Below are 15,655 nucleotides of genomic sequence, written 5' to 3'. Positions count from 1 at the left end.
TCTAAGGCTGACCTAGAGATTATCTAGGCTCACAAGCTCATTTTATATAAAAAACTATAGCCCAAAATTATGTCCAGCAGTGTTTTCTACCACAACATGCTGATTCATTAAACTCCAAGAATTTAATTTTGCTTCAAAATATTGATCTTTTTTAAAACAGAATTTTACATGCTGACATTAACAATATTAATTGTGACAATCAAACCATAAGCCTAGATGATTTCAATTACTGTTCATTCTAAAAACTTTCTGATGGGTCATATTTTTAAGCTAATCTAAAAGTTGTTTTGGTTGTTTCCAATTTTAGAGGAAATACAGCTGCTGCCTCCACATGTAACTTTTCTTTGATCCTACATATATTTCCAAGGTTAAATAACGAATTCCAAGGTTTTCAACCCTGTTCACGGTAGAAACAGAAGAAGCTATCTTTGTAATGTGTCTATAAAGATATACCACTCTGGTTTTCCTCAAAATAATTTTATTCAGTATAAAGTAATACAGTACATAGTTTGTATTTACCCAAAAGTCAGGCTTTTTAGTGAATTTTTAGAGATAACTAATGCAGTATATCTGTTCAATATCCAATTACAAACACAAAGTTATCTAAAAATAGAAACACACCTCACCATGACATTCCATTCCCACCCAGGATTGTTTATGGTTAGCCATCAATCTCATTTTTCCCTGACAAGAGTGATAAGTATCTCAACAAAAAGGGAGTGCTGGCCAATTAAAGACATTAAACACGAAACCAAAGAATGAAAATCTCACTAGTGCCACCTACAGTACCAAGGGAAGATGAACACAGAGAGATTTTCAAAGTAAGTGTGTGTGTGCCCACACACATGCAGCTGTGTTCTCATCCCTTTGATTTCTTGCCAAGGACTAGGTTATCAAGACAGCTTTCTATCAAATCTTGCACAGAATATAAAAATACATAACTAGGTGATGCAAAAAACAACAACAACCAGAGTACTCTTGAAAAATCAAAACCAAGAAAAACCTGAAGCACTCACAGAAGCAGCGAGTAGAATAGTGGTTGCAAGGGGTGGGAGAAATGGGGAGGAGCTGGTCAAAGAGTACAGACTTTTAGCTGGAAAATGATTTAAGTTCTGGGGAGCTAATGTACAGCGTAATGATTACAGTTATTATTATGGTATTACATATGGAAGTAAATGTTGAAGTCGTATGTAACAAAAATTGGAGCATCTGGCTTCAAATGGATTACAAAGCCTCAAAGCAAAACTTACCTTACATTCCACCACACTCTGATCTGATTCACAGGTTACATAGATTTCATCTACTGCCCGACGAAGATTGTCAAAAAGAAACGCCCAGTATCTAGCTCTTAAATCAATTTTACGAGGGTGCCTTGTTTTAGTAGGACTTTTATCAAAGTGTTTATCCCCAGTTGTAGATGATGTTAGCTTACAGTCTGAGGTGTTCTGGGGGAGTAAAACAAAAAATAATAAAAAATATTTTTAAAAATCCTCCAGGGACTGGATTAGTACATAAAGCACATTTTTCAACACAAACACAGGGTTTCCTCAGGTTATGACAGTTTCAACATGATTCAAATTTGCGAACTCACATAAAATGTTTTAAAAATTGAAACATGAGTGTTTTAGCTTATACTGTTAGCATCAAACTTACGGACTACATGGGCAACTAGTTTGGTTGTGGGCAGAAGAATACACAGTAACACCACATATGAGTGAGAGAGTTGGCATCCCCCACTATGCTTACCTGCACCATTTTGGACAGTTAAAGTGTTCTGTTTGTGTTAAACTAGGCGGTGTTTTCGACTTACACCAAAATTCAGGTTACGTCACTATTATAATAACAAAACTGTGTCATAACCTGAGGACCCTCTGTACTTAAAAACATGACATTCTTCTTTTCAGCTTATATCACAGTACAATGAATTCATCTAAACAAAGCTTGTAATCTTAAATAGAAACAGCAGGTTTGTAAGGTTAATTTTTATTTCAGACATGTCTTATTGGAGATAATCAGGATGACTTCAACTGTGAATAGAGCCTTATTCAAAAAGGAGCACTAGGCCTGGCCGGTTGGCTCAGCGGTAGAGCGTCGGTCTGGCGTGTGGGGAACCCGGGTTCGATTCCCAGCCAGGGCACACAGGAGAAGCGCCCATTTGCTTCTCCACCCCCCACCCCCTCCTTCCTCTCTGTCTCTCTCTTCCCCTCCCGCAGCCAAGGCTCCACTGGAGCAAAAGTTTGCCCGGGCGCTGAGAATGGCTCTGTGGCCTCTGCCCCAGGTGCTAGAATGGCTCTGGTTGCGGCAGAGCGATGCCCTGGATGGGCAGAGCATCGCCCCCTGGTGGGCATGCGGGGTGGATCCCGGTCGGGCACATGTGGGAGTCTGTCTGACTCCCGTTTCCAACTTCAGAAAAATAAAAAATTTTTTAAAAAATTAAAAAAAAAAAGGAGCACTAAAGTGACTCCTGATTTACTGGAACACATGTGACATATTTACATATACTAACAAATAATAAATAGCAAGGTCAACATTATCTGAAATAACTTACACATTTTTTTTTCATTGAGAAAAGAATAACATTCACTACAGTTCTATTAAGATGCTTAATTTTATTGTTAACAATTTTTCAACTTAAAGTAAAAATTAATATACAGACTGACCAGGCAGTGGCACAGTGGATAGAGCGTCGGGCTGGGACGCAGAGGACCCAGGTTGGAAACCTGAAGGTTGCTGGCTTGAGCAAGGGGGTCACTCACTCTGCTATAGCCCCCCCCCCAGTCAAGGCACATATGAGAAAGCAATCAATGAACTAAGGAGACTAAGGAGCTACAACGAAGAACTGATCTCATCTCTCTCCCTTCCTGTCTGTCTGTCTCTATCTGTCCCTCTCTCTGACTGCCTGTCATAAAAATATATTTTGTAATATTTAATATATAAATACAAAACAATGGACTAGAAAAAAACACAGATGGATTGCTAAAACAAAGCATCAGCTACAAAGCTGACACACCAAAATAAACTACAGTGTTGTTGTTTTTTCTTGTGGGAGAGACAGAGAGAATCAGACAGAGGGACAGATAGGGACAGACAGACAGGAAGGGAGAGAGATGAAAAACATCAATTCTTCATTGTGGTTCCTTAGTTGTTCATTGATTGCTTTCTCATACGTGCCCTGACGGGGGGGGGGGGATACAGCAGACCAAGTGACCCCTTGCTCAAGCCAGCGATCTTGGGCTCAAGCTGGTGAGCCTTGCTCAAACCAGATGAGTTAGCGCTCAAACTGGCTACCTCGGGGTATCGAACCTCCACATCCCAGTACAACGCTCTATCCACTGTGCCACTGCCTGGTCAGGCTACAGTGTTTATATGACCCATTCTTTCCTCAGTTTCACAGGCCAACTTTGAAAGTACAAAATCATATTCAGGCCCTGGCCAATTGGCCCAGTGTGTGGATGTCCTGGGTTCGAGTCCCGGCCAGGGCATACAGGAGAGGCACCCCTCCCCCTCTCCTTCCTCTCTCTCTCTTCCCCTCCCGCAGCCAAGGCTCCATTGGAGCAAGGTTGGCCGGGCACTGAGGATGGCTTCATGGCCTCTGCTTCAGGCACTAACTAGAATGGCTCCGTTGCAGCCAAGCAGTACCAAAGATGGACAGAGCATTGCCCCCTCGTGGGCATTCTGGGTGGATCCCAGTCAGGCACATACGGGAGTTTGTCTCTCTGCCTCCCCGCTACTCACTTCAGAAAAATACAAAATCATATCCAATAATTTCATATACTATATCACAAAATCCTCTACCAAAAAACTTGTAAGCATTTAGAGCAACAAACAATCCCAGGTTTCTTTGGGTTTTTTTCATGTGTGTTTATTTCTGTTTGCTTGCTTGTTTTTTCCTTTTTCACAGAAGAGCTCCAGGGTGGAGAAAATAAAAAATAAAGGCTAATAGCCTCATATTTGTTTGTTTTTTAATTGATCCTAGAGAGAGAGGTAGAGAGAGAGAGACATCGACCTGCTGCTCCACCCACCTACCGATGCATTCACTGGCTGACCCTGCACATGGCAGGACTGAGGACCAAAACCACAACTCTGGTGCAATGGGAGGAGGCTCCAACCAAGCTACCCGCCAGGGCTGAGGTTTATTTTGATAACATCAATATGCCCCGGGAGAGCACAAATGCAGTCCCCCACAAATTATGTACCTGTTTCCCACATTTGGAGAAATCACGGGGGTCAGCATATTCAGAGTGCAACACAGAGCTTCGCCTTGGGAAAACCACCTTTGTGATCATGGTATCTCCCCTGCCAGGTAAGTATTAGCCTCCTGTTTTGTTTTAGGCTTTGGCCTTCAATGTAACAGTGATTCCTATACTTCATGAATCTTTTATAGCCAATCTTCAGCTTATATAGATTCATCATCTCCAAAAAGCAAGCAAACAAAATAGGCACATGCACGCACGAGGTTCAAATGGAGCTGCTCATCCTCCTTCCAGTCTCCCATCCAGACTAGGGCTGCAAGTAAACACTAGCAATATTTTATCTGAGAGCCCTTGTTCAGGCCCAAATTCTCAACATTCAAGAAATAACATTTAAAGTACTCATCGATAATACAAAAACCTTTGCCTCAATTAAAATGTCCCATTAAAGCTTAATTCTGTCCATTACTTTCCTGAAAACTGTGACAACACTAATGAACAATTTATACAAGATTATAAATCATAAGCCAACTTCACATAATCTTCTTATCCCTTCACCAATTTTTAAAGTATAAATCATCAGCTCTACTTTACAGCTTAGAAAAATGAGGTACTGTTACAGAGGTTAACAAATTTGTCCAAGATCACATAGCCACAGTAACCCTCTTTCAGTTAGAGCTCTACAGCTATACTGCTGCCCAAGGCCTGTGCTGACCAACCTCTACCAGACTTTTCAGGCCACCTCATTTCTTCTCCTATGTACCACCCAAAGTTAAAATTAACTTTGCCTGACTAGGCAGTGACGCAGTGGATAGAGTGTCGACCCAGGATGCTGAGGACCCAGGTTCAAAGCCTGAAGGTTTCGGGCTTAGGTTCATCCAGCTTAAGCATGGGATCTAGATATGACCTCATGGTCGCTGGCTTGAAGCCCAAGGTCGCTGGCTTGAGCCCAAGGTCGCTGGCTTGAACAAGGGGTCACCAGTTCAACTGGAGCCCCGCAGTCAAGGCACTAACTAAAGTGAAAGCAATCAATGAACAACTAAAGTGACACATCTACAAACTGATGCTTCTAATCTCTCTCCCTTCCGGTCTGTCTCTGTCTTTCTCTTGCTAAAAAAAAACAAAACAACAACAAAAAAAATCAACTTGGGAAGTTTCCCAAGTTATCCCTCCCTCACAAAGTTTTTCTACAGTGATCAGCAAAGGGCTAGTAACTTCCTGTGAACTCAGAATACAATTTAAATTCTCAAAAATATTTTCATTCATCTTCACCCATTTCGGTATTTACTCTGTCAGCATCTATGTATGTATAATTCAAATATTTTAGCTGCCTGACCAGGCGGTGGCGCAGTGGATGGAGCGTCGGACTGGGATGCAGAAGACCCGGGTTCAAGACCCCGAGCTCGCCAGCTTGAGTGCGGGCTCATCTGGTTGGAGGAAAGGACCACCAGCTTGAACCCAAGGTCGCTGGCTCCAGCAAGGGGTTACTCGGTCTGCTGAAGGCCCGTGGTCAAGGCACATATGAGAAAGCAATCAACGAACAACTAAGGTGTTGCAACGCACAATGAAAAACTAATGATTGATGCTTCTCATCTCTCTCCGTTCCTGTCTATCCCTCTCTCTGACTCACTCTGCCTCTGTAAAAAATAAATTAAAAAATATATATATTAAAAAATATATATATTTTAGCATCTTTTCCTTCAATGTAGAAGAGGCAAGCCATGACCAGGTAGGTCAGTTGGTTAGAACATTGTCTTGCTATGCCACGCTTGCAGGTTTGTTCCCAATCAGGGCACAAACAAGAATCAACCAATGAATGAATAAGTAGAACAACAAATCAATGTTTCCCTCTCTCTCTCTCTCTCCCCCCTGCCTCTCTCTCTAATCAAGAAATAGAAAACTTTAGAACAGGCAATATACTTTCAGGTTAAGATGTTTCTACTCTTTAAGAAAGTCTATGATGTGTCTACGGCCATACCACCCTGAACACGCCCGATCTCGTCTGATCTCGGAAGCTAAGCAGGGTCGGGCCTGGTTAGTACTTGGATGGGAAGAAAGTCTATGATGTAAGACTTTTACTAAGAAAGATTCCAGAGAGGCAGAAACTACAGCGAGGTAATTCCATCTGAAAGGCAATGTGGAATGCAAAGTTGGCATTTAACTTTGACAAAAAATACTAATACTTTGTATTTGCACACTTTTTTATATTTTATGACAGACTTTTGAAACATAACATCATTTAATCATCACAACAAACTGTAAAGACAGGACAATATCCTCTGTGCGCTGCCTATTTTTCCCTCTGTATCCCCAACCCCATGCCCAAACCTCTGTAACCACTAATATTTTTACCATGTCCATAGCTCTGCCTTTTGCAGAATGTCATGTAGTTTGAACCATATAGTGTGTAGCCTCTTGCACTCAGTAATATGCATTTAAGGTTCCTCTATGTCTGTCTTTCTTTTTTAAGACTTCATTCATTTTAGAGAGGAGAGAGAGAGAGAGAGAAAGAAAGAGAGAGAGAGAGAGAAAGAGAGAGAGAGAAGGGAGTTGGAGCAGGAAGCATCAACTCCCATATGTGCCTTGATTAGGCAAGCCTGGGGTTTCAAACCGGCGACCTCAGCGTTCCAGGTTGAGGATTTATCCACTGTGCCATCACAGGTCAGGCCTCCATGTCTTTCCATGACTTGATAGCCCATTTCTTTTTAGCACTGAATAATGCCCCACTGTACAAATGGGCCACAGTTTTCTTATCCATTTACCTGCTAAAGGAAATCTTGGGTACTTCCAAGTTTTGACAATTATGAATAAAGCTGCAATAAACATCCATGTGCAGGTTTTGTATAAACATACATTTTCAACTCCTCTGCATAAATACCAAATAGCATAACTGCGGGATTCTATGCTAAAGTATGTTTATTTTGTAAGAAACTCCCTGTGGTCCAAAGTGGCAGAACCATATTGCATTCCCATCAGCAATGAGTCAGTTCCTATGGCTCCACATCCTCACCAGCATTCGGTATTGTCAGTGTTTCCTATTCTGGCAATTCTAACAAGTATGCAGTGGTGCTCACTGTTGTTTTAATTTGCATTTCCCTAATGACATATGATGTGGAGCATTTTTTCCTATGCTTTGATGAGGTATCTGTTAAGGTACCTTTTTTTTTTTGCAAGGGGGGAGGAGGAAACAGACAGACAGACATACTGACAGAAGAGAGAGAGATGAGAAGCATCAATTCGTAGCTGCGGCTTTAGTAGTTCATTGATTGCTTCTCATATGTGCCTTTACCCGGGAGCTCAAGCTGAGCCAATGACCCCTTGCTCAAGCCAGTGACCTTGGGCTTCAAGCCAGCAACCATCGGATCACATCGATGATCCCATGCTCAAGCTGGTGAGCTGTGCTAAAGCCAGATGAGCCCATGCTTAAGCTGCGACCTTGGGGTTTCAAAACTGGGAACTCAGCATCCCAGGTCGATGCTCTATCCATTGTGCCACCACCAGTCAGGCTCTTTGGCCTGCTTTTTAATCAAGTTTTCTGTTTCTTATTGCTGAATTTTTTGTTTGTTTATTTTTAGTGAGACAGAGACAAGGAGAGAAACAGAGAGAGGGACAGGCAGGCAGGAAGGGAGAGAGATGAGAAGCATCAATTCTTTGTTGCGGCACCTTATTTATTCATTGATTGCTCTCTCATACGTGCCTTGACCAATGGGCTCCAACAGAGCAAGTGACACCTTGCTCAAGTCAGTGACCCAGGCTCAAACCAGCGACCATGGGGTCATATCTATGATCCCACGCTCAAGTCAGCCACCCCGCGCTCAAGCCAGATCAGCCAGCGACCTCAGGCCTTCGAACCTGGGTCCTCTGCATCCCAGTCCAACGCTCCATCCACTGTAACACTGCCTGGTCAAGCCCTTATTGTTGAGTTTTAAAAGTTCATCATATATTTTGGATAACAGTCCTTTATCAGGTATGTTTTTTGCAAGTATTTTCACCACGTATATGGTCTGTCTTCTCATTTTCTTTATGTCTTTTACAGAACTGAAGTTTTTAAATTTAATGACATCCAGCTTACCAATTATTTCTTTCATGGAGTGCACCTTTGGTGTTGTAGCTAAAAAGTCATCACCAGGAGTGATATTAGCTTCATGGTGAGACACTCATTTTGTCTCTCCCCTTCAATCTATTCTACATAAATGGGACCTCTCTAACTCAATAAAGATTCCTCTACTCGGCCCTGGCCGGTTGACTCAGTGGTAGAGCGTCGGCCTGGCGTGCAGGAGACCTGGGTTCAATTCCTGGCCAGGGCACACAGGAGAAGCGCCCATCTGCTTCTCCACCCCTCCCCCTCTCCTTTCTCTCTGTCTCCCTCTTCCCCTCCGGCAGCCAAGGCTCCACTGGAGCAAAGTTTGTCCGGGTGCTGAGGATGGCTCTGTGGCCTTGCCTCAGGCACTAGAATGGCTCTGATTGCGGCAGAGCATCGCCCCCTGGTGGGCATGCCAGGTGGATCCCAGTCGGGCGCATGCGGGAGTCTGTCTGACTGCCTCCCCGTTTCCAGCTTTGAAAGAATACAAAAAAAAAAAAACAACAAAAAAAGATTCCTCTATTCAACACACCAGGGCACATGAGAGATCCACGCATCTGAAGGTGAGTGAACTGGAACACATAAGGGGATAAAACTGGTGATACAGCAGAAACAGGCCCACTCTCTGGTACCCTGGCTGCAGTGGTTGAGCCTGCATGCCCAGAGTTCTGCAGCAACAGCACAGATGGGATCTGACACTATACACTCACCCCTAACCACCACCCCAGCAAAGGAGGACAGCAAAAGCATAGGCCACCAAGACTCTGGCTCCCACCACCAACTGCAACCTATACCACCAGAGCTAAGCAGTGGCAGCAGCGCAGATGCACATGCAACTCCAGCCTCCAGGCCCCAGCACCACCAGCAACCACAGGGAAAGTGGCAGCAGTGTGGCAATGGGGCTCACAATACCAGACTCAGCCCACGGGGTAACACCTGTGAGCCTGACAACCGCAGAGGTAGTGAAGAAGATACCCACTATCCCAGCTCCCCCCCCCCCCACCAATGCCATCTCCATGCCATGGAGACATTGTCCAAGACTTACAACACCCCAGACACAGCAGGGCCACTGTTATCCCAGTGGTGACACTGCAACAGCAGGGACAGGTCAGGCTGAGAGCCAACACTTTCAACCCTCCGGGGTCACTGCCTGACTTGTGGTGGCACAGAGGAAAAAGTGTCAACCTAGAATGCTGTGGGTCACTAGTTCAAAAGCCCAGACTTCCCTGGTCAAGGCACATACAAGAAGCAACTACTACAAGCTAATGCTTCCTGCTCCTTCCCCTACCCCTTTCTCTCTCTGTCTCTAGAATAAATAAAATCTTAAAAACATTTTTTTAATTTAAAAAATTAAAAATGCTGACTATCAAAAATAACCAGTCAGTTCAAGTAAGAGAAATAAAAAACCTGTCCTATAGCACCACCTACTGGAAAACAAAAAAGCCCTCTAATTAACAACCTATTTATTGTTACATAAAAAAAGATTTTACCAAAATTACAAAGTTGTTCACTACTTCAAAGGAAAAATTCATCAAGCATCATGGTTATGAGTTTGATCCCCAGTCAAGGCACATACAAGAATTAACCAATGATGCATAAATAAGTAGAACAATAAATCAGTGTTTCTCTTTCTCCCTCCTTTCTTCTACCTCCAAAATCAATTTGAAAAAAGAAAGTTACATTAAATTTATACATGAAAATAAAATATATAGCATTAAAACCATAAAAATGTCTATTTTGTAATTAAAATGAAAAGTCAGTAAGTAAAAAGTTACATATACTGTACCTGTTTAGCTGTTTTATGAGTGCCTTGAATTGTCCTCTTTGACTTTCCACCAGTTTGACATTTAGATTTTCCTTCAAGGCAAGAATAAATAGATAAATATACAGACCAACAAACAGATAATACAAACTCGAACTATACAAATCATTAAAACATATTAACACATAATTCCCTATACATAGCCAATCTGAGCTACAGATGTAAAAACAAATTTCCAAAGTACCAGGGTCAACTTTTTTTTTTTTTACAGAGACAGAGAATGAGTCAGAGAGAGGGATAGATAGGGACAGACAGGAACAGAGAAAGATGAGAAGCATCAATCATCAGTTTTTCATTGCGACACCTTAGCTGTATATTGATTGCTTTTGCCTATGTGCCTTGACCGTGGGCCTTCAGCAGACCAAGTAACCCCTTGTTCAAGCCAGCAACCTTGGGTCCAAGCTGGTGAGCCTTGCTCAAACCAGATGAGCCCGTGCTCAAGCTGGCGACCTTGGGGTCTCGGACCTGGGTCCTCTGCATCCCAGTCCGATGCTCTATCCATTGTGCCACCGCCTGGTCAGGCCAGAGTCAACTTATTAAAGAAGTTAGATAGTCTGACAATTTAAAAACTTCAGCAAAAAAAAAAAAATAGTGTTGAGATAGGTTGTGAATAGATAGTTGTTTCATGAATGAAAGAAGTAAAATAAAAACAAGTCAACTTAGTGATACTTCTCAACTTATATATATATATATAGGTTTGAAAAATACTTAACTGAATTCAAATTTTATTTCAATAATAAAATTAAAAATACACTTTTTACCACATAAAACTCAGTATTCTGTTTTGAATAATTTATCTAACTTATAAAATAGTTTCATTTTGAAAAGGTTGGTTTTTAGTTCTTTGTATTTTTGCATGAGATATATCTTTCTCACTTGTTTCTTTTAAATAAGAAAGACACTAGTTACTATTTTATAATCACTCTATTCTTTTTTTTTTTTTTTAATTTTTATTTATTTATTCATTTTAGAGAGGAGAGGGAGAGACAGAGAGAGAGAAGGGGGGAGGAGCTGGAAGCATCAACTCCCATATGTGCCTTGACCAGGCAAGCCCAGGGTTTCGAACCGGCGACCTCAGCATTTCCAGGTCGACGCTTTATCCACTGCACCACCACAGGTCAGGCATAATCACTCTATTCTTGAGAAAAATTCAAAATAGGAGTAAAATTCTATAATGTAAAACAAAATAATTTCCTTTCAACAAAATAATTTTGGCCGGACCTGGCCAATTGGCTCACTGGTAGAGCATCAACCCTGTGTATGGATGTCCTGGGTTTGATTCCCAGTCAGGGCACACAGAAGAAGCAACCATCTGCTTCTCTACTCCTCTCTATTCTCTCTCTCTCTCTCTCTTTCTCTCCCACAGTCATGGCTTGATTGGCTTGAGCAAATTGACCTCGGGCGCTGAGGATGGCTCCATGGCCTCTGCCTCAGGTGCTAAAATATGGCATGGGTTTCAACAGAGTAAGAGCCCCAGATGGACAGAGAATCGCCACCTAGTGGGCTTGCAGGATGGATCCTGGTCTGGGCGCATGCGGGAGTCTGTCTCTCTGCCTCCGCTCCTCTCACTAAAAAATAGTAATTAAAAAAATAAAAATAATAATTTCAGCCAGGACCCCTGAAGCAGTACAAATGAAGTGAACCAAAACACTCACCCACAAGTTATCTACACATAAGTGGGCCTTCCTTACTGTTCTAAAGATAGACAAGTCACCTATGTAGCCTTTTATTTATCCTTTCATTACAGAGAATAATGTATATTTATTTATTTAGAATATACAGTAGAATAACCAGCTTAGAACAGGTACCAGAATAGGAAAAAATAAATAAACATAGCTGAAAGCCTTTAAAAATTTCATTATTAGGCCCTGGCCGGTTGGCTCAGCGGTAGAGCGTCGGCCTAGCGTGCGGAGGACCCCGGTTCGATTCCCGGCCAGGGCACATAGGAGAAGCGCCCATTTGCTTCTCCACCCCTCCGCCGCGCTTTCCTCTCTGTCTCTCTCTTCCCCTCCCGCAGCCAAGGCTCCATTGGAGCAAAGATGGCCCGGGAGCTGGGGATGGCTCTGTGGCCTCTGCCTCAGGCGCTAGAGTGGCTCTGGTCGCAATATGGCAACGCCCAGGATGGGCAGAGCATCGCCCCCTGGGGGGCAGAGCACTGCCCCTGGTGGGCGTGCCAGGTGGATCCCGGTCGGGCGCATGCGGGAGTCTGTCTGACTGTCTCTCCCTGTTTCCAGCTTCAGAAAAAAAATGAAAAAAAATAAAAATAAAAAAATAAAAAAATTTCATTATTAGCCCTGGCTGGCTAGCTCAGCGGTAGAGCATTGGCCAGGCATATGGAAGTCTCAGGTTCGATTACCAGCCAGGGCACACAGGAGAAGTGCCCATCTGCTTCTCTATCCTTCCCCCTCTACTTTCTATCTGTCTCTTCCCTTCCCATAGCCAAAGTTCCATCGGAGCAAAATTGGTCTAGGCGCTGAAGATGGCTAGAATGGCTCTGGTTGCAATGGAACAACGCCCTGGCTGGGCAGAACATCGCCCCCTACTGGGCATGCAGTGTGGATCCTGGTCAGGTGCAGGCAAGAGTCTGTCTCTTTGTCTCCCTGCTTCTCACTTTAGAAAAATACAAAAAAAAAATTTCATTATTATTCTCAGAAACAGCTGAGTATATTTCATTATTATTCTCAGAAATAGCTGAGTAAATACTGTAGCATAAAACAAGAACAAGTTGCTGTATGTTTTAAAAATTAAAAAAAGCAAAATAAAGATTTTCCTATAAGTAGCAGAGTTTTAACAATATAAAATGTGGCCCTGGCCTGACCAAGTGGTGGCACAGTGGATAGAGAGTCAGACTGGGACACAAAGGACCCAGGCTTGAAACCTTGAGGTCGTCGCCTTGAGCGCAGGCTCATCCAGCTTGAGCAAGGGCTCACCAGATCAAGCATGAGGTCACTGGCTTGAGTGTGGGACCATATACATGACCCCATGGTTGCTGGCTTGAGGCCAAAAGTCGCTGGCTTGAAGCCCAAAGTCGTTGGCTTGAGCAAGAGGTCACTAGCTCTGCTGTAGGCCCCAGGTCAAGGCACATATGAGAAAGTAATCAATGAACAACTAAGGTGCCACAACAAAGAACTGATGCTTCTCATCTCTCTCCCTTCCTGCCTGTCTGTCCCTACCTGTCCCTCTATCTCTGTCACCAAAAAAAAAAAATACACACACACACACACACACACACACACACACACATATGGCTCAGTGGTAGAGCGATGGCCTGGCATGTGGATGTCCCAGGTTCGATTCCCAGTCAGGGCATACAAGAGAAGTGCCCATCTGCTTCTCCACCCCTTCCCCTTCGCTCCTCCCTCTCTCCTCCAACCCTTCTCTCCTCTCCTGCAGCCATGGCTCAATTGGAGTGAGTTGGCCCTGGGTGCTTAGGGTGGCTCCATGGCCTCTGTCTCAAGTGCTAAGAGCTCAGTTGCTGAGCAATGAATCAGTACCCCAGATGGGCAGAGCATTGCCCCCTAGTGGGCTTTCTAGGTAGATCCTGGTCGGGGTGTATGCAGGAGTCCTTCTCCGCCTCCCTTCCTCTCACTGAATAAAAATTTTAAAAATATTTTTTAAAAATATTTTAAAATATATATAAATGATCCTTATCAAAAATTATAAAGTTAACACTCTGACCAAGTAGCTTAGTTGGTTAGACCATCATCCCAATGCTACATCAAGGTTGAAGGTTCAATCCTGGTCAACAAATGCATGAATAAATGGAACAACAAACCAATGTCTCTCTCTATCTCTTTATCTCTCTCTCTCTCTCCCCCTTCTCTCTAAAATCAATAAATTTTAGAAAAATTTTAATTACTTCTTATTTATACTAATTTTCCTAATAGTTTTAATTGTAAACACTTTTAATCTATCTACTGTTTAGGATTAACTATAAACTTCCAGTTTACAGTGAAATGAAACTTATTTTTAATACATACCATCATCATCTTTGCTTTCTAGAGGAACACTCCAAGCTATTAGATTCCTTGCTGTACGACCCTCCTCTGCAACTATTCTCCTTACTTTGTCGTGACTGTTGGAGCGCTGGAATGAAGCCTATGAACAGAAAAAAGAATGTCTATTAAATTATTAGATTAGTCAACATATAAAATCTGGCAGATAAATTCATTATTTCTTCTATTTCTCAGAAAGAAAACACTGAAATTTTAGTTTTTTTTTAATTTACTGGGGTGACATTGGTTAATAAAATCATATAGGTTTCAAGTGTTTATTTCTATGATACATGATCTGTATATTGCACTGTGTGCCCACCACCCAAAGTCAAATAATCTTCCATCACCATATGTTTGTCCACCTTTAACCATTATGACCACCCCACTCCTTTCCATTTGGCCACCACCATACTGTTGTCTGTGTCTATGAGTTTCAGTTTTATATTCTACATATGAATGAAATCATATGGTTCTTAGCTTTTTCTGACTGACTTATTCCACTTTGCATATTCTCAAGGTCTATCCATGTTGAATCCTATTTTTCTAAAAATGTCAGTAGTAACTTAAGTACAATAGTTTTAAACATTTTAATCTAAGTAAGCATCAGAGTTTGAAATGAAGTAAATGAGTCTAAGATACATCATATTATAGATGTCCATTTCAAATAGTATTTTCACCTAGATTCTTTTCTTCCAGAAGACTTAAACAAAATACATTATTTTAATCCAAAATCACAGTGTGCCACCTAATGCCATATGGAGATTACTACAGTGGCTTGCTCAAATACTAGATGTTTCACTATATATTAATAAAAAGCACAGTCTCATATGAAAGTTTGCTTTTTTTTGTTTTGTTTTTTTCTGAAGTGAGAAGCAGGAAGGCAGAAATATTTCCGCATGCGCCCGACCGGGATCCACCCACCATGCCCACTAGGGTGCAATGCTCTGCCCATCTGGGGCATTTCTCCATTGCAACCAGAGCCATTTTAGCGCCTGAGGCAGAGGCCATGGAGCCATCTTCAGTGCCCAGGCCAACTCTGCTCCAATGGAGCCTTGGCTGTGGGAGGGGAAGAGAAAGACAGACAGAAAGGGAGAGGGGGAAGGGTAGAGAAGCAGATGGGCGCTTCCCCTGTGTGCCATGGCTGGGAATTGAACCTGGGACTTCTACATGCTGGGCCGATGCTCTACCACTGAGCCAACTGGCCAGGGCCTCATATGAAAGTTTTTATAGTCAACTCTTACAAGATATAATCCAGCAAGCAGTTGTTCAGAATGTTCACCAATAGGCCCATGGATTTCAGAGACCTGCTCCTAGACTAAGAAAAAATTTTTTTAACTTATCTCTCTTATAGGGTGTAAAAAAAAAAATCAAAACAATGTCTACTTTACTCATAACTTTAACTGGCATTAAGCATTGTTTATGAAATTTGTATGTCTATACCTACATAAAAGCATCTACTCCCCCCCCCCCAAGTGAGAAACAAGGAGGCAGATGGACAGGCTCCCACATGCGCCCAATCAGGATCCACCTAGCATGCCTACCAGGAGGCAATGCTCTGCCCATCTGG

The 15,655-nt window shown here is 42.5% G+C and overlaps 1 protein-coding gene and 1 pseudogene across 5 annotated transcripts in view; both read right to left on the bottom strand.

Annotated features, from left to right (window-relative positions):
* SCAPER (S-phase cyclin A associated protein in the ER) overlaps positions 1–15,655 on the bottom strand; it is a 312,812-nt gene that overhangs the window by 276,238 nt on the left and 20,919 nt on the right. For all 5 annotated transcript variants that reach the window (XM_066239323.1, XM_066239324.1, XM_066239326.1 and 2 more), the window contains 3 exons: positions 14,074–14,191; positions 10,058–10,128; positions 1,251–1,445 (listed from right to left, as the gene is read on the bottom strand). In XM_066239323.1, coding sequence (XP_066095420.1) covers positions 1,251–1,445; positions 10,058–10,128; positions 14,074–14,191 — 384 coding nt within the window. The remainder of the gene's footprint in view (positions 1–1,250; positions 1,446–10,057; positions 10,129–14,073; positions 14,192–15,655) is intronic.
* On the bottom strand, positions 4,157–4,311 carry LOC136311269 (U1 spliceosomal RNA; annotated as a pseudogene).

This window comes from Saccopteryx bilineata, chromosome 7 (assembly GCF_036850765.1).
Source record: "Saccopteryx bilineata isolate mSacBil1 chromosome 7, mSacBil1_pri_phased_curated, whole genome shotgun sequence".
NCBI lineage: Eukaryota > Metazoa > Chordata > Mammalia > Chiroptera > Emballonuridae > Saccopteryx > Saccopteryx bilineata.
This window is presented reverse-complemented; position numbering and strand designations above follow the sequence as displayed.